The sequence below is a fragment of the Tachypleus tridentatus genome, chromosome 10 (genome assembly GCF_004210375.1).
Source record: "Tachypleus tridentatus isolate NWPU-2018 chromosome 10, ASM421037v1, whole genome shotgun sequence".
In the NCBI taxonomy this organism is placed as follows: domain Eukaryota; kingdom Metazoa; phylum Arthropoda; class Merostomata; order Xiphosura; family Limulidae; genus Tachypleus; species Tachypleus tridentatus.
Window position 1 is genome coordinate 114,989,358 of NC_134834.1, and position 18,420 is coordinate 115,007,777.

The window sequence follows — 18,420 nt, forward strand, 5'->3', positions numbered from 1 at the left end:
GGACAGATGTAAGCCTTGTATATTTGGATAATGGTTTTTGGTGAGCATTTTGAGTGTTTGCTGGTTAGAGTCATTAAGTGTGAAATACGTTTTCTAATTGATGAGTATATGTTGTTAACATGTTTTTTCCATGTTAGTTTTGTGTCGAAAGTGATGCCAAGGAATGCGTAAGTTGTATGCGTGTATTTTAAGCCAACTGTTACGTAGAAGGCTATGAACTATGCAGAGCTACGAAACAGTTAATACTTATATAATGATAGTTTTTTGTTGGTTTTGTTTTTGCGTTCCAATAAGTAAAGGGAAGAAAACATGCAAACACTGATTTCAAAAATGCGACACTATCATCAATTAATTTTTCATTTCTATCATTAATAATTATTACTTTTGTTAAAAATGCACTTGGAATGCAAAATACAACCCTCGTAATATCTCAATGAACATATAAAGAAAGTTGATACGACCTAAGTTTTATATTTCATTGCAGTTCCTTACCTTTTCAAAGTAAATTTAGTTTTGATGTTTCCACACGTCTGTAAAATCTTTACCTGTAAAGTTTGTAACATTACTAGATAGCTTAGGTTATAAATGTTTTAGATTTTACAATGAAGCTACCATAGATATATTTCAATTCTATTTCATCGAGAAATGTATATTCAAAAACATTTTCTTCGACAGATTTAACAAATTGGAAAGCATAATAGAGCTGTGGTAATTCGAAGAGTTTTATAGCCATATTTATTGAATCATTACAACGAGTTATTCCTTGAGACAAGTAGTGGGGTCTGTTCCTCAAATCGTATATGTAGACACGCAGTTAGCTAGTATTTAACCTTTCATGAATTCTTTCCCCCAAGAAAATAATGAAGCTTAGCAGCAGTCCAGAACACAACAAAATAAAAATTCCTCGAAGGTCTTCAACAGTGAGATAACTTTTGTTGACGTGTGTTCCAAGACACTTAGTATACTCTTTCACCTTGTTGTTGATGCTTTTCGACAAGATATTGCTCTCAACCAGGAAGGAGATCCTGAAAACATTAATAAAAAGTGTAGTAACACATAATACTTTCTCATAGGGCCGCGCTAACCGACCAATAAAAACACGTGTGAAGATTAATTTATCCCTCTCCGTGTATGGTCGTTTATTTGCTGTCGTGCTTGCCTCTTTAGCTCATTAAGGCATAGTAATCACTATTATTAATCAATTATTTAGTAATCACTATTATTAATCAATTACTGCACTTACCGTGAACAGGGTTGAGAGTAACTCCTGTGAAAAATATAAAAATAATGGTGTAAAAATAACATTTTAAAATAAAACTAGATGCTTGCGATTGGTGAAATAACTTAAAATAAAACCTTCTTTGATTCACGAAACATTTAATTGGTTTTCTTTTTCCAAGCACAGCTGGGTTCTCTGTTTAAATAGTGCAAAGCCATTAAAATTTTAAAAACTGTACTATAAAACTATATAAAATACAGTTTTGATGAAAGAGATCGTTATTAACAAATGAATGTACTCGTATGATAGGACAAGTAATCAGTTTAAGCAATTAATCAAGTTTATATTTCTAATTCCTATCCACATAAGGATCACGTATGGCGGCCTTACTGTGCGATAGTGAACTGTTTTATTATCTTTAATTTGGGTAAATCGGGGGTTCTAACGCTAATCAATGAACTGTTAACCGGGTTGTAAACAAACGTTCTTACTTTAACATCAGTAACTAACACGTTCGTTTAGGCGCTGATGAATAGGTCTACAAGTTCCAGATTTGGGCAAATATTACAAGTTAACTGGTATATTATGTTGCGTTAGGTACCGATCAATGGGGCAACAGTGAGTGCTATACATTCTATCGTCTCAGAGATCCTAGTGACCAGACCATTTTTTAGACAAGATTTATAGTCGGCGACGTAGAGAGAAACACTACTCATGTTGGTAGATGTATTGAAACTGTGTTCAGTTTTATACTTTGATTTCTCCACTTTGTGCTGGAATACCGGTAAAACTGTTTACAAAGTAGCAAAGCTCAGTCACATAAACCTCACCTTTTGTGATTTAGTGTTTTACTGTAAGAATTATAGTTCAAACAGTCAGTTCATTGTCTGTTAGGCCTACGTTGTGGTAATGTGTCAGTTACTGTTAACGTTAATCAATACAGCGTGAAATGAAGTTGACGTGTGGATAAAGTGAGGGTGGATTTTATCATTACAAATCACCTAATTAGACGTGAAAATGTCATGTAGAAATGTCTACAAAATCTGAAATATTTAACAGTAGAAGAAATATTTCTAAAACAATCGTCCTAAAGCTCCAGATTGTTACGTTTATACAAGTATGACAACTCTATAACCAACATTCCTTCTTTAGAGACTATGTACAACGACTTCTATGATGATTATATATAATATGATTAGTTACATTCATCATTAAAAGCAACATTATAAATAGTAGTGAACGTAATATGAAATAAGCGTTAATTCACCTTTGATTACCACTGAAAGAGCAAGCATGTTTGGCGCGACGGGGATGCGAACCCGCGACCCTCAGATTACGAGTCGCACGCCTTAACACGCTTGGCCATGCCGGGCCTGAAGATAAATCTTCACGTCCCAGTACACAGAATAAAATTATATAATTCAATGTTAGCCTCTTATAAACAAAGAATTACTAACTATATATGTATAAAAACGGCTGGTATGGGTAGAGAAAGCTCTATGTAGAGGAGCGAACAACGTTTTGACCTTCTTCGGTCATCGTCAGGTTCACCTAAGCAAGACGGACTTACGTACATCACAAATATATGGCATCCCCAAATCTCATGAGCCAGATTGTCCATTACGACCAATAATGTCGACATATGAATCGTTTAATTACAATCTTAGTAAATACATAGCATGGGCATTCTCCAAATATCAGCCAGCTCATTCATCAAAGACTTTTAATTTCAAGTCTAACCTTAATCAACTTAATCATAACGCCTTAATGGCCAGTTTTGATGTTATATCCCTCTTTACAGACGTTCCAACCACTGAAGCCTGCAAGATAGCCTTAGAACTCTATATCCGAGACCCTAACCCAACTATAGACATTCCCAGCAATCAATTAGCAACCCTCATAGAATTCACCACGATAAAGACAAACTTCATGTTCAACAACCAAAACTATATACAAACAAATGGCCTAAGCATGGGCAATCCAGTATCACCAGTTCTAGCCAATATTTTTATGACACAAGTTGAAACACAAGCAATTAACACAGCATTACATCCACCACTATACTGGTACAGATATGTAGATGACATGATTGTGGGATTCACATCTACAGAACACATACTTAATTTTGTCAATCACATTAACGCTATACACCCCAACATTAACTTCACATGTGAACAGGAAGAAAGCAATCAAATATCATTTCTTAACCTCAAAATTACAAGAACCGACACACAATTCAAAACAGAAATCCATTGAAAAATCACCTATACTGGACTATACATTCCTTGGGACTCAGCACATGAAACAAAACAAAAACTCAATATACTAAGAAACCAAATAAACACAGCAATAAAGATATGCTCACCAGATAAAATTAACGATGAACTAGACAAAATAAAACAATACTTCATCAACATCAATAAGTTTCCTCCACAAACCGTAGAAAACATTATACACACACTCCTAGACAGAAAGCAAAATCAACTAAAAAAAGTAAATATACCACACGATTTAAAAAAATCACGAAACCATATACTGCTGCGTACCATATATTCCCGACATCAGCAGAAAATAACCAATATTTGGCAAAAACTAGAAACAAAATATGACATTCCAGTTAATACCAAATTTATTCAAAAACCAGACACAAAACTGAGGTCTATACTATGTAAAAACTACACTGACAAACACCACACCAACATTATTTATAAAATACAATGTGATAACTGTCACGACTTGTATATTGGAGAAACAAGTAGAAAAATGGAAACCAGATTCAAAGAACACAAAAAGTCACCTTCACACGTTTTCGAACACTGCAAATCAAATAAACACAACATAACCATAGAAAACACCCAAATACTAAATAAACAAACAAATATAAACAAACGCAAAATTAAAGAAGCCTTACTTATACAACTCAAACCCAAAATAAACCAATACAAAGGAACACCTTTATACCTATATTAATAAATATAATCCAGCATCTAAGCACGCCTTCCTACACTCAATTACACAACCGCCTTCAAACATGTGGTCAGCTATCGGTCAGTTAACTCTTTCTTTCTTTGTGAACCTGACGATGACCGAAGGAGATCGAAACGCTGTTCGTATCTCTACATAGAGCTTTTTACATATATATTTTTCTCTGCAAGTGAGTTTTCTCGTTATCACGTTGCTAACGATCTCTAATGTTTCAATAAGGTATCTTCCTTTAATTTAAATTTTACTTTTAAATATTTTCTGTGTTTATAAATTGTAAAGAATTTATTTAATTTCTAGTCTTTATGTCCATCATCTTTCACTTTATTTATGAAATACAAACAGTTTTATGTATTTTTTCGTTGAAAGTAATATAGCTGACAACTTGAACCAATGATGAAAATTATACCGTATTGCTTAGCTTATATTATGTTCATTACTGTTTTATAATGCTGATTTAATCGCCTACAAACAATTAATGATACTATAATAAACGTATTGGGTGTGCCAGTATCTATGTACGTAACCAAAATGTCTCCGCCATCTATTGAACAAACACAATTCCAAAGTTGTCACTTTAGGTACTCAAAATTCAGACAATTAGAGAAATAACTGTAGTAGGTACAACAACCATTTCTTTATCACAGACAGGGGCGTAGATCCTGGGGGGGGGGGGGATGGAGGGTATATATCCCTCCTTCATTTTAGGTGGGGGTATGGTGCATACAATCATACCCCCCTTCAGTTTGGTGTGTTGAATTGTTTTATTGCATCACAGGCCTACAAAATTGTCTTTGTTCTTGTGATTCTCGTGTTCTTACCAATCGAGTTACATAATTAGGCCTAGATGTAGGCTTTTTCAGTAGCCGAAACGTACATCTTTAATATAGACGTGCTTCTAAGCTTTTCGATCTAAGCGATAGTTCGCAAGTATCAGTCAGTAGGCCTAAGTATACATGCAAGTATCGTGGCTACAAGATAACTCTGGGACTGCATGTTTACAGCTTTCAGGTTCACGTAATCAGATATTACCAACTTGCAAATTGAACAGTCCACACAAGTGGTTGCAAAAATCATTCCGCCCATCGGGTGTAAAACAATCCACGCCCCTGATCACAGAACAGAATATTGTATGAACAACAATAAAACAACTTTCACTATACATGAGGGTATGATTATATCATTATTGATATAATATTTAAATATAGTACTGTGAAACTGGAGTTCTTGAACTAACGCTTTTGATATACAAAATCATTACGGTTTGTATCAGTAAAATATATGAAAATTCTGAGCTGTGTATGTTGAATAATTTTGATGTGATGGGTTATGTATGACTAAATAGTATATATAATGTTAAAACTTTGCTGTGCAGTACTTTTTAATTTTTTTCTTCAGTTATTAATTAATAGTACATATAATCATCCGTAAGATAACGTTTCTGCTGCTGTAGATAATAGTATCACAGCTATATCAGAGCTATCTATTGTGTATGAGTGAAAATATGATGAATACCGTATGAAAACAAGATATTCAAGCAAGAAAACGATCGATATTTTGTGTTGGTAAATAAGTTATAAGGAAATAAACATATAGTTTGTTATCTGACTAACCGGGAGTTTATTTGGTGATACGTTGACTTGGCTAAGCCTTTCCTAAGAACCATAACCAATATGTTTCGGTGGAAAGTCTGTGCTGCAACGTGAAAACCACATTCTCGTCCTTTGTTGTACCGATTGCTCAGAGCATATTTAACGGCGAGTGTGTCGAGAATGACAGCAAACTTGCCTGCCTTCACTAAGTCCAAACTGGCATCCGAGATCAACTGTTTAACGGGAAGCAAGGACTTGTTTTGTTGTTGGAGCATTTTGGAGTATAAGTTTGTGGAATGTAGGTCTTCACCACTCTGCAGAATAGGAAGGAAAGGTCAGAAGCTTGATTACGGTATAATAATAGACTAATATTTAGATTTACAGTGAGTATTTTAATGAAAGAAAAACTTAAAAGCTTTTCAATTTAACCATAGCGTAACACTTGGAACCCAGTGAAAATAGTCGTTTTAAACTATAGGGAACATTATCAATCATATGATGTGAATTAATTCATTTCAATTTACACAAAATATTTTACAACAAATTATTACAAAACGTGACACACGACAATGTTTAAGTATTTAAAAACAAATAATATGAAACAGAAACTCAGTATAAACGACAAGCGAAGCTGAATCATCGGTTTGTGAGCCTTCTAAAACCTGAGAGCACAAATGAGTCTTTCCCAACTCCTAATAAGATACTAAAAACGGAGTCCCTTTTAGTGTTGTACTTACTTTAAATTTTGAGTGTGCAACTGAACCTTTCTCAACTCCGGGTAAAACACCAGACCTGTCTAATGACCGTAAATCATTTATCTGAGAGTTAGAATCCAAAACCAAAGTAGCCAATAGATGCCCACTAAAACTCTGCATCAGGACGATTATAGCCATCCACCAGAACGCCCGAAGCACCCTCTGGTGATTGTAGTTTATGTCCACTGAAGAAGCTATAAATAATAATATAATTTGTTCCTCATGTTGCATAAAAACGTTCTCATGGAAGAGCTTGATGTAAAAAAATAAATTTAAATGAAATTCCTGAAAGAAGTAATTTCAAACGTATTGTTATACTTGTTCGTATGTAAATTTATCCAAGGTCATCCCTTAAGTAATGTCCGATTTCAGGTTCAGAAAAAGAGAAAGGACTTCAAACACTTTTAATGTTTTTTAATCAATAATGTATGTTCCTTTATTATTAATTACTTCCTGCCAATGATTCACAAACTTCTGAATGTCACGTCTATAAAATTCTTGGGGTTTAGAGGAAAGGAATGTAGAGAGGATAGTTTTGCCATCTTCATGTGTTCCAAGCTTTTTTCCATCAAGATAGTTGTGCAAACTTTGGAAAAGATGATATTCAGATGGAGCAAGGTCTGGAAGATAAGGAGGATGTGGAAGGTTTTCCCAGTCTATCTCTTCAGACTTTACAGATGTGATCCTTGTTGTATGGAGCCATGATTATTTTGGTGTAACACAACACCATTATGATTATCAAAGCAGGCCTCTTTTCTTTCAGTGCAACATTCAAGCGCTCTAACTGTTGACAGTAGAAGTCTGATGTAATCGTTACATTGAGTGGCAGCAACTTAAAGTGGGTCACACCAACAACATCCCACCAAACGTTTAACAAGACCTTCCTACGGTGAAAGTCCATTTTTGGCTGTGCTTTAGCCAGTTTACTTGCAATGACTCATTGTCTGCAGCTCTTAACATTTTTATAAAATATCCATTTTTCATCTCCAGTCACTTACCTGTCCCAAAAAGGTGAGTTACGTTGAGTACAGAGAAGTGTAAATATCCACTCTTGCTCTAAGGTTGACTTCTGTCAACTCATGGGGGACCCGTTTTCCAAGTTTCGACACCTTTCCAAGCTGTTGTAAGTGACTGTGAACTGTTAAATGGGTTGAGTTAAACTTCTGTTCTAGTTCTTCAACTGTTACAGCACAATCTTCATCAAGTGCAGCCAACAGCAAGTCATCATTAAACTCAACAGGACAACCTGAATGTGGCGCATCACTTAAGCTGTAGTCACCTGATCTGAACTTCTGATACCACCTTTGACATTTTCTTTCATTGAGAGACTCTACACTATAAACACCTTGAATGTTTTATGTAGTTTCTGTTGCACTATTGCCTTTTTTAAACTCATAAAGCATTATATACCTAATGTGATCCTCAGACACATCCATCTTCATAAGGTTTTATTTCATTAATGATCTGAATAGGTGGAGTTGAGTTAGTTTCTTTTATTTGTCTGAACATTTTATGCATGTCCTACTACATATTTTAGTCATTAAAGCCTTCTACAAAGACAGAAATTATGATGCACTTTCTGTATTAAATTTTCAGACATTACTTATGGGATGATCTGATAAATATATATAATTAGTTAGTTCTTAAAATTAAATCGGTGAAACATATAAAATGAGAGAAAAGTAAAATATAACTTGCAGTTAAAATTATACCATGTTAAACACAACGAGGGCCTGGCATGGCCAAGCGCGTAAGGCGTGCGACTCGTAATCCGAGGGTCGCGGGTTCGCGCCCGCGTCGCGCTAAATATGCTCGCCCTCTCAGCCGTGGGGGTGTATAATGTGACGGTCAATCCCACTATTCGTTGGTAAAAGAGTAGCCCAAGAGTTGGCGGTGGGTGGTGGTGACTAGCTGCCTTCCCTCTAGTCTTACACTGCTAAATTAGGGACGGCTAGCACAGATAGCCCTCGAGTAGCTTTGTGCGAAATTCCAAAACAAATAAACACAACGAAATGGTTAAAAAGTTTGGAATAAAATGATTTTATCTTAAAACTGTTTCGAAACCTGTTACATAGTAGGTGTTTTTTTCCTTCGTGAAATAAGATTTAACAGGATATTCTAGTTGTTAAAATATTTTAACAGGTTCTAAGGAAACATCCTTAATTTAAAATAAATGTATTTGAGTGAAACTGTTTAAAACATTTTCATTTTATCAATTTGTAAGTATAACGTTATAATGTACGTATAACATTTTAGTTTAAGTTCTATGTAAATTAAAGAAAAGGTTAATATTTCGAATATTACAAGTGTCGTAATATCGAAATATTTATAAAACATTAATAAATGTGTACTAGTACAAGGTTACAACTGGATATTATGTGCTATTTAAAATTGTTTGTTTTGTTTTAAGTATTTGCGATAAGTCATAACTATGAAACTGTCTTTTGTTTCTCTATTCAGGTACTTATACATATCATAAATTGTAATTTTAATATGTGTGAAAAGGACAGTTATGTGAAAACAAAATACTTACCTTGCGAAAATATATTTCCGTACATTCTGGTAAAATGATCCAGAAAATTCAAGAAACTCAACTTGGATCTGTCTCTGTCATTCATAAAATACGCCGAGACCAAAGACACAAAACTAACAATAATTAGTGAAGCAACTAAGCCAAACCAAACCTAGAATTAGAAACAAATATATTAAGAAAGTACTCACAAAAATTATGGGATAAATATTACCACCCCACTCCTTAGTATATGTACCCTACCCTCACATTTCATAGATAACAGAAACGAATAAATTTTGCAAAATCAAACTTGACCAATAAAGAGGCAGAAAAATGTAGTTAAACTCCTCCGACAGCCAATCAAAATTAAGATAATTCATGCGATGAATTCATGATGTATTCATATAATAATTCTTGATAAATATTGTTTAGATTAACAACTTCTAACATATAGAAAAAAAACCAGTGCGTTTAGGTTACACTATGTTACAACAAGGTTTATTATGTGATGTCGCTTAGCAACAAAACTGTAACCAAATGGTGTTGAAAGTATAAAATGAAATTTATAGAAAACACAACTGGAATAATATTTGTTGGTTTCTTAATTTCTTCGTTGAAAGAAATTGGTTTTATTAAAAACGTTGGTGATATAACAGAAAATAGCTTAGTTAAGGAAAAATTTAAGTTTAAAATCAAATCGATATATTTACTTCAATAATAACTTGTATACCTTTGACTCAAGGCTTGGTGATCTCACACTACGTCTTTACTTTAGACTTATTATACTAACACTCACTACACTTAAAAGGTTTCACGGCACTTCATCGCTCGTGGCTTTATAACTCCTATTTCGTGAAATTAAGCGTGACGTAACGTCATGTGACACATATTGTCTTTTATATAGATTTAATGTCGAGACTTAACACACAAAGTTAACGAAAGTTAATGAAACCACTAAACCAAACCAAACCTGGCGTTACAAATGAACATAATAATATTAAGAAACTCAACTGAGACCTGTATTTTTCATGTATAAGGTTTGCAGAGATATGGAACACAAAAATAGCGAACTTTAATAATGCCCTAAGCCTAAATAAGCCTATAATCATAAATAAGCATAAGCTAACAGAGACCCGCAGATTATTTGGAGTAAAATTAGTACATTAATTCCAATAATACTTTTTTAAATACAAGGTTTCTAGAGTAATACAAATTTTCTAAGCACATATACTGAAATCTACAAGTCCACTTGTTCTAGATCTATTAAACCTTTATTAAGTACGGCTTATATTCGATAAAATGAAGTGTACGCATATGCGCAACTAAATAGTAAGGTGCGAACATATTTTCAGGACAGACAAATACAGAATATTATCATTATAAAATGTAAAGAAACTCAACTGGGATCCGTAATTGTCATTTACAAAATTTGCCAAGATGCAAGAAACAAAACTAGTGAAAGTTAATGAGGTCACTAAGTCCAAATAAATCTACAATTGGTAATAAACACAGCAAAGAGGTTAACTGTAACCTGTTTAAGTTGAGTGTGGAACTTAACGTTTCTCAACCCAGGTAAGCTTTCAGAAACAAGGTTATTTGTTGGGTTGTACTTAGCTTAAAATTTGAGTGTGGACTGAACGTTTCTCAACTTCAGATAAGTTGAAAAATAAGAAAATCTCGCTTATTTATTTATTTATTTTTATGAATAAAGCTGTACATTAGGCCGTCTGTGCTGTGCCCACTAAAGTCACATTATTGGACCTTGAATTTTAGTCTTATAAGCCCTCCTGCGTACCAAATATCCATTTGACGAGAAGACATATAGATAAACAAAGACCCAAACAGTGGTTAAATAAGTTTGTTCACCACAAAACTAAAAAATGGGCTATCTATGCTCTTCCCACTATAGGTATCGACAGCCGATTTATGGTGTTATAAGCCACTAGAAGATGCAGTAAAGCTAATAAATCATTGAGTGAGAAAGAAATATCAATGTTTTTAGTTAGTAACATGAATTTCATTAGTTTATTAATAATTTATTATATAATAATTAAATGTCTTATAAACACTGAAAGAAGGGCTATATATACAAAATTTAAAACATGGCCCCTTTGGGACCACAGTACATCTAGAATTCATGGTAAGTACTGTTGTACTGAATATATGGAAATAACCCAGCATTAGTTAAGGTGATTAAAGTTGTCAATGTCCATTAGTTAGGGTGATTAAAGTTGTCAATGTCCATTAGTTAGGGTGATTAAAGTTGTCAATGTTCATTAGTTAGGGTGATTAAAGTTGTCAATGTTCATTAGTTAGGGTGATTAAAGTTGTCAATGTTCATTAGTTAGGATGATTAAAGTTGTCAATGTTCATTAGTAAAGGTCATTAAAGTTGTCAATGTCCATTAGTAAAGGTCATTAAAGTTGTCAATGTCCATTAGTTAAGGTCATTAAAGTTGTCAATGTCCATTAGTTAGGGTGATTAAAGTTGTCAATGTCCATTAGTTAGGGTGATTAAAGTTGTCAATGTCCATTAGCTAGGGTGATTAAAGTTGTCAATGTCCATTAGCTAGGGTGATTAAAGTTGTCAATGTCCATTAGTTAGGGTGATTAAAGTTGTCAATGTCCATTAGTTAAGGTGATTAAAGTTGTCAATGTCCATTAGTTAAGGTGATTAAAGTTGTCAATGTCCATTAGTTAAGGTGATTAAAGTTGTCAATGTCCATTAGTTAAGGTGATTAAAGTTGTCAATGTCCATTAGTTAAGGTGATTAAAGTTGTCAATGTCCATTAGTTAGGGTGATTGAAGTTGTCAATGTCCATTAGTTAGGGTGATTGAAGTTGTCAATGTCCATTAGTTAGGGTGATTAAAGTTGTCAATGTCCATTAGCTAAGGTGATTAAAGTTGTCAATGTCCATTAGTTAGGATGATTAAAGTTGTCAATGTCCATTAGTTAAGGTGATTGAAGTTGTCAATGTCCATTAGTTAGGGTGATTAAAGTTGTCAATGTCCATTAGTTAGGGTGATTAAAGTTGTCAATGTCCATTAGTAAAGGTGATTAAAGTTGTCAATGTCCATTAGTTAAGGTGATTAAAGTTGTCAATGTCCATTAGTTAGGGTGATTAAAGTTGTCAATGTCCATTAGTTAGGGTGATTAAAGTTGTCAATGTCCATTAGTTAGGGTGATTAAAGTTGTCAATGTCCATTAGTTAGGGTGATTAAAGTTGTCAATGTCCATTAGTTAGGGTGATTAAAGTTGTCAATGTCCATTAGTTAGGGTGATTGAAGTTGTCAATGTCCATTAGTTAGGGTGATTGAAGTTGTCAATGTCCATTAGTTAGGGTGATTAAAGTTGTCAATGTACATTAGTTGAGGTGAATAAAGTTGTCAATGTCCATTAGTTAGGGTGATTAAAGTTGTCAATGTACATTAGTTAAGGTCATTAAAGTTGTCAATGTCCATTAGTTAAGGTGATTAAAGTTGTCAATGTACATTAGTTAAGGTGATTAAAGTTGTCAATGTACATTAGTTAAGGTGATTAAAGTTGTCTATGTCCATTAGTTAGGGTGATTAAAGTTGTCTATGTCCATTAGTTAGGGTGATTAAAGTTGTCTATGTCCATTAGTTAGGGTGATTAAAGTTGTCAATGTACATTAGTTAAGGTGATTAAAGTTGTCAATGTTCATTAGTTAAGGTGATTAAAGTTGTCAATGTCCATTAGTTAGGGTGATTAAAGTTGTCAATGTCCATTAGTTAGGGTCATTAAAGTTGTCAATGTCCATTAGTTAAGGTGATTAAAGTTGTCAATGTCCATTAGTTAAGGTGATTAAAGTTGTCAATGTCCATTAGTTAGGGTGATTAAAGTTGTCAATGTCCATTAGTTAAGGTGATTAAAGTTGTCAATGTCCATTAGTTAGGGTGATTAAAGTTGTCAATGTCCATTAGTTAGGGTGATTAAAGTTGTCAATGTCCATTAGTTAGGGTGATGATTAAAGTTGTCAATGTCCATTAGTTAGGGTGATTAAAGTTGTCAATGTCCATTAGTTAGGGTGATTAAAGTTGTCAATGTCCATTAGTTAGGGTGATTGAAGTTGTCAATGTCCATTAGTTAGGGTGATTAAAGTTGTCAATGTCCATTAGTTAGGGTGATTGAAGTTGTCAATGTCCATTAGTTAGGGTGATTAAAGTTGTCAATGTCCATTAGTAAAGGTCATTAAAGTTGTCAATGTCCATTAGTAAAGGTCATTAAAGTTGTCAATGTCCATTAGTTAGGGTGATTAAAGTTGTCAGTGTCCATTAGTTAAGGTGATTAAAGTTGTCAGTGTCCATTAGTTAGGGTTATTAAATTTGCACTGTCCATTAGTTAGGATGATTTAAGTTGTCAATGTCCATTAGTTAGGATGATTAAAGTTGTCAATGTCCATTAGTTAAGGTGATTAAAGTTGTCAACGTACATTAGTTAAGGTGATTAAAGTTGTCAACGTACATTAGTTAAGGTGATTAAAGTTGTCAACGTACATTAGTTAAGGTGATTAAAGTTGTCAATGTCCATTAATTAAGGTGATTAAAGTTGTCAATGTACATTAGTTAAGGTGATTAAAGTTGTCAATGTTCATTAGTTAGGGTGATTAAAGTTGTCAATGTCCATTAGTTAGGGTGATTAAAGTTGTCAATGTCTATTAGTAAAGGTCATTAAAGTTGTCAATGTCCATTAGTTAAGGTGATTAAAGTTGTCAATGTCCATTAGTTAGGGTGATTAAAGTTGTCAATGTCTATTAGTAAAGGTCATTAAAGTTGTCAATGTCCATTAGTTAAGGTGATTAAAGTTGTCAATGTCCATTAGTTAGGGTGATTAAAGTTGTCAATGTCCATTAGTTAGGGTGATTAAAGTTGTCAATGTCCATTAGTTAGGGTGATTAAAGTTGTCAATGTCCATTAGTTAGGGTGATTAAAGTTGTCAATGTCCATTAGTTAGGGTGATTATAGTTGTCAATGTCCATTAGTTAGGGTGATTGAAGTTGTCAATGTCCATTAGTTAGGGTGATTAAAGTTGTCAATGTCCATTAGTTAGGGTGATTGAAGTTATCAATGTCCATTAGTTAGGGTGATTAAAGTTGTCAATGTCCATTAGTAAAGGTGATTAAAGTTGTCAATGTCCATTAGTTAAGGTGATTAAAGTTGTCAATGTCCATTAGTTAGGGTGATTAAAGTTGTCAGTGTCCATTAGTTAGGGTGATTAAAGTTGTCAGTGTCCATTAGTTAAGGTGATTAAAGTTGTCAGTGTCCATTAGTTAGGGTTATTAAATTTGCACTGTCCATTAGTTAGGATGATTAAAGTTGTCAATGTCCATTAGTTAGGATGATTAAAGTTGTCAATGTCCATTAGTTAGGATGATTAAAGTTGTCAATGTCCATTAGTTAAGGTGATTAAAGTTGTCAATGTCCATTAGTTAAGGTGATTAAAGTTGTCAACGTACATTAGTTAAGGTGATTAAAGTTGTCAACGTACATTAGTTAAGGTGATTAAAGTTGTCAAAGTACATTAGTTAAGGTGATTAAAGTTGTGAATGTACATACTGTTAGGGCTGGTTCTGGATGTGATGCTATTTATAGACATACTCTGTATATTTGTTGCTAAATATCTTTGTTTCAGTATTGTGGCTCATATATGTTAAGCTTCCCGACAAGAGTACATATGAAAATGTGACGATGTTTCTGAGTGTAAAACACTATTTTTATTACGTTATATTGAAAAAGAATAACCATATTTGTAAGTAATTACCTCCCATTGTAAGGCGTACACATATCTGTAAAGTCCGTCTTCTGGTTTTGATAATTTACTAGGATCGTATTATAATTAATATACATTGGTCTCGTCGCCTTCACAGCAAGGAATCGATCGTAACTGAGAGCAAATGGTCCTAGGCCTACGTCAGCTTCCTGTAAAAAAATAGCTCATTTAAAAAACAAATAAATGTCGTATTTTTTTGTGTTCATTAACTGACGTACTTGCATATTCTAACTATTAATCACTATAAGATAACCTTCGGTTTCATAACTTCTGTGTTGCGTATAAATTATAATATTAGTAAAGTCTCCAACATAAATGCACTATTTGAATGGTGAAACCTAGCAGAGAAACAAAACCTAAGTTTAATTGAAATCATATGCCTTTTTTAATAGTAAAAGCCTCCTGATGCAGAAAAATCTGTTCTACAAATATAAATTGATAAAAAAGAATACAATAAGTTATTTCAAAACCAATCTCCATCTTTTCTCGGTCTAGAGTTGCGAACTTTGAATCTACTGTAGAAGTTACAATACCAACATCATCTCGAGTGAAACTGTAGCCTAGCAGAATAAAAGGTGAGAACACTCGCTTCTGAACAAACCACACGTGAGAAGACAAATTAACACTGATGAAAATGTTGTAAAATAATAATAAAACAACAACAACATAATTCACTGATAGTCCTAAAAAAAGTGACGTCTTAGAAAAGTCCTTTAATTTCGTATAAATTCAAGGTAATTTAACGACAATAAAACGAAACTGGTATTTTATTATTTTGTTATTGTAAATTTAAAATGAATTTCTCGGAAAAAAGTAGATGAAACGCCCTCTTTTTAAGTTGTTTATAATCTTTAATTACTTTATTTAAAGTAAAATGTGCACCTTTCAACTTTAACATTGTACGGCTATTCAAAGAGTTGGTAGATTATGCTAATACAATACGTTTTGTCAGTACACTCAATGCTGTCATGTCCGATTACGTTCCATTTGGTGAATGTGAAGCTTTATAGCAGTTCTGCAGCTAATGTCAAGGTGCAAAAGTGTCAATCGTTACAATGTCATGTCCAAACCACAACACTTCTTCTTGAATATCTTCAAATATTTATCGAGCGTATCCAATCGCCATTTCAACAGTTTGATTGCACTGCAATTTGACCTGTATGTTTTGTTTAGCATAACATAAACATTATTCTAATTCTCTAGGTGTTTGAGGCCTGTGATGATCGAACTGGAGGTATGATTGAAAGGCTTATCTTGGTGATTCCATACCCTAATGGTCTCGTTCCAAGGCATTCTTCTTGATTATATTTTATATTGTATCCTGGGGCAAGCAAAGATTTTTTTCAACTGACCTTTGTGTTTGTGGATTCTCTCTTGTTAAAAAAATTGCATTCTGTTTACCATGGCTAGGGAATGGTTTGTTGTAGGTCTCTTTCTAGATAATTCTGGTACCCCAGATTGATCCGTATTCCTTTGTTTCACAATGCTGTTCAGTATAAAAATTCATCGTCCATTACATTCGGAATCTCGAACTTGAATATATCTTTATGGAGACGTTTATGAATAATTCCTAACTGCGATCAGTGTTTGGTGCATCACCCTATCTACGTAGCATCAAACAATCTCGAAATATAGTTCTGTAGCTGCCGTTCCAACACGATTTTATATAACTATTAGTAAGCAAGGTCTGTTAAGGTTACTGAGGCAGTGTCTGCATGTATAACTAATGTAGTGTATGTACAGAGTAGTAAGGTAGTGTTTGTAGAGAGTAGTAAGGTAGTGTTTGTACAGAGTAGTAAGGTAGTGTTTGTAGAGAGTAGTAAGGTAGTGTTTGTACAGAGTAGTAAGGTAGTGTATGTACAGAGTAGTAAGGTAGTGTTTGTACAGAGTAGTAAGGTAGTGTTTGTACAGAGTAGTAAGGTAGTGTTTGTACAGAGTAGTAAAGAAATGTATGTACAGATTAGTAAAGAAATGTATGCACACGAGTAGTAAGGTAGTGTTTGTACAGAGCAGTAAAGGTAGTGTTTGTACAGAGCATTAAAGTAGTGTTGCCACAAATAGTAAGGTAGTGTTTAAATTCCATCAGTAGTAATGGAAGATAGCATGTATGATACAAGAATAGTAAGGTAGTGTTTGTACAGAGCAGTAAGGTAGTGTTTTGTACAAGAGCAGTAAGGTAGTGTTTGTACAAGAGCAATGAACTGAGATATTTATTACAACAGCAGTAAGCAGATAATGTTTGCACAAGTAATAAGGTAGTGTTTGTACAGAGTAGTAAGGTAGTGTTTGTACAGAGTAGTAAGTAAGGTAGTGTTGTAGAAGAGTAGTAAGGTAGTGTTTTAATACAAGAGTAGCAGGTAAGTGTATGGAACAGAGTAATAAGGTAGTGTTTATACAAGAGTAATAAGGTAGTGTTTGTACAAGTAGTAAAGAAAATGTATGTACAAGATTAGTAAAAGAAAATGTATATACACAGGCGTAGTAATAAGTAGTGTTTGTACAAACAGTAAGGTAGATGTTTATACAGAGCATTAAGTAGTAATGTTTATACAGACAGTAAGGTAGTGTTTGTACAAGTAGTAAGGTAGTGTATGTACAAGTAGTAAGTAAAGATGTGTATTTAAGAAGTAGTATAGTAGATGTTTAGCAAGAGCAATGCAAGGTAGTGTATATTTAGCAATACAAAGGGCAGTAAGGTAGTGTTGTACAAGAGTAGTAGTAAGGTAGTGTTTAATACAAGTAAATAAGTAGTGTTTAGTACAAGTAAGAAAGGTAGTGTTTAGCAGAAAGTAAAAGGTAGTATTTGTAGAGTAGTAAGGTAGTGTTTACGTACAAAAGTAGTATAGTAGTGTTTAATACAAGAGCAGTAAGGTAGTGTTGTTGTAGAGCAGCAAAGGTAGATGTTTATAAGAAACAGTAAGGTAGTGTTTGTAGAGAGCAGGTAGGTAGTGTTTGTAAGAAACAGTAAGGTAGTGTTTGTAGAGAGTAGTAAGGTAGTGTTTGTAGAGAGTAGTAAGGTAGTGTTTGTACAGAGTAGTAAGGTAGTGTTTGTACAGAGTAGTAAGGTAGTGTTTGTAGAGAGCAGTAAGGTAGTGTTTGTACAGAGCAGTAAGGTAGTGTTTGTACAGAGTAGTAAGGTAGTGTTTGTACAGAGTAGTAAGGTAGTGTTTGTACAGATTAGTTATCTTTAGTCTATCAAAGTACTTATGATCATGGTTAACTCCTTACATTTCTATTTATCATTCCAATCATTCCTGTCCAGCTGCCGTTTGTTAAAATTCCCCATTCGTGGTCAAAAGGTCTTTTCAACTCGTACCTATCGAAGAAAAGTTTCCAACATTTGAACATTTAAAATTTGTTTACCTTAGAAACAAACAAAGTCATTGAATAACAAGTATGTTATTATAATGGTGATGTGGGTGTTAAAAACTTACATTAATGACGAACTGAATCATGTTGTTTTATTTTTCTTTAAAATCGACTAGAGTGTCGTCTAACTTTCATAGGACGTTACAGGTGTGTCACGATATCTTATATCTGTATTATTAGGTAAAGGTATTTTTGCTCTGA

The 18,420-nt window shown here is 33.6% G+C and overlaps 1 protein-coding gene across 2 annotated transcripts; it reads right to left on the reverse strand.

Annotated features, from left to right (window-relative positions):
- Positions 1-716: 716 nt before the first annotated feature.
- LOC143230118 (glutamate receptor ionotropic, delta-2-like) lies at positions 717-18,169 on the reverse strand. 2 transcript variants are annotated; one of them, XM_076463173.1, is made up of 7 exons: positions 18,079-18,169; positions 14,842-14,999; positions 9,082-9,232; positions 6,531-6,742; positions 5,815-6,107; positions 1,244-1,267; positions 717-1,025 (listed from the first exon to the last, which is right to left on the reverse strand). In XM_076463173.1, the coding sequence occupies exons 3-7, from the start codon at positions 9,164-9,166 to the stop codon at positions 815-817; spliced, it is 825 nt and encodes a 274-aa protein (XP_076319288.1). In that variant the 5' UTR covers positions 9,167-9,232; positions 14,842-14,999; positions 18,079-18,169; the 3' UTR covers positions 717-814. The 2 variants fall into 2 exon arrangements, with proteins under 2 accessions (XP_076319288.1, XP_076319289.1); XM_076463174.1 differs by lacking the exon at positions 1,244-1,267.
- Positions 18,170-18,420: the final 251 nt, after the last annotated feature.

Bases quoted from the DNA above. Each gene is read 5' to 3' on its own strand.
- LOC143230118 (XM_076463173.1), bottom strand. From the start codon at position 9,166: ATGAATGACAGAGACAGATCCAAGTTGAGTTTCTTGAATTTTCTGGAT. The intron at 6,743-9,081 runs GTAAGTATTTTG...TATTATTTATAG, and splicing joins CGGAAATATATTTTCGCAAG to CTTCTTCAGTGGACATAAAC. The intron at 6,108-6,530 runs GTAAGTACAACA...CCTATTCTGCAG, and splicing joins TTGCACACTCAAAATTTAAA to AGTGGTGAAGACCTACATTC.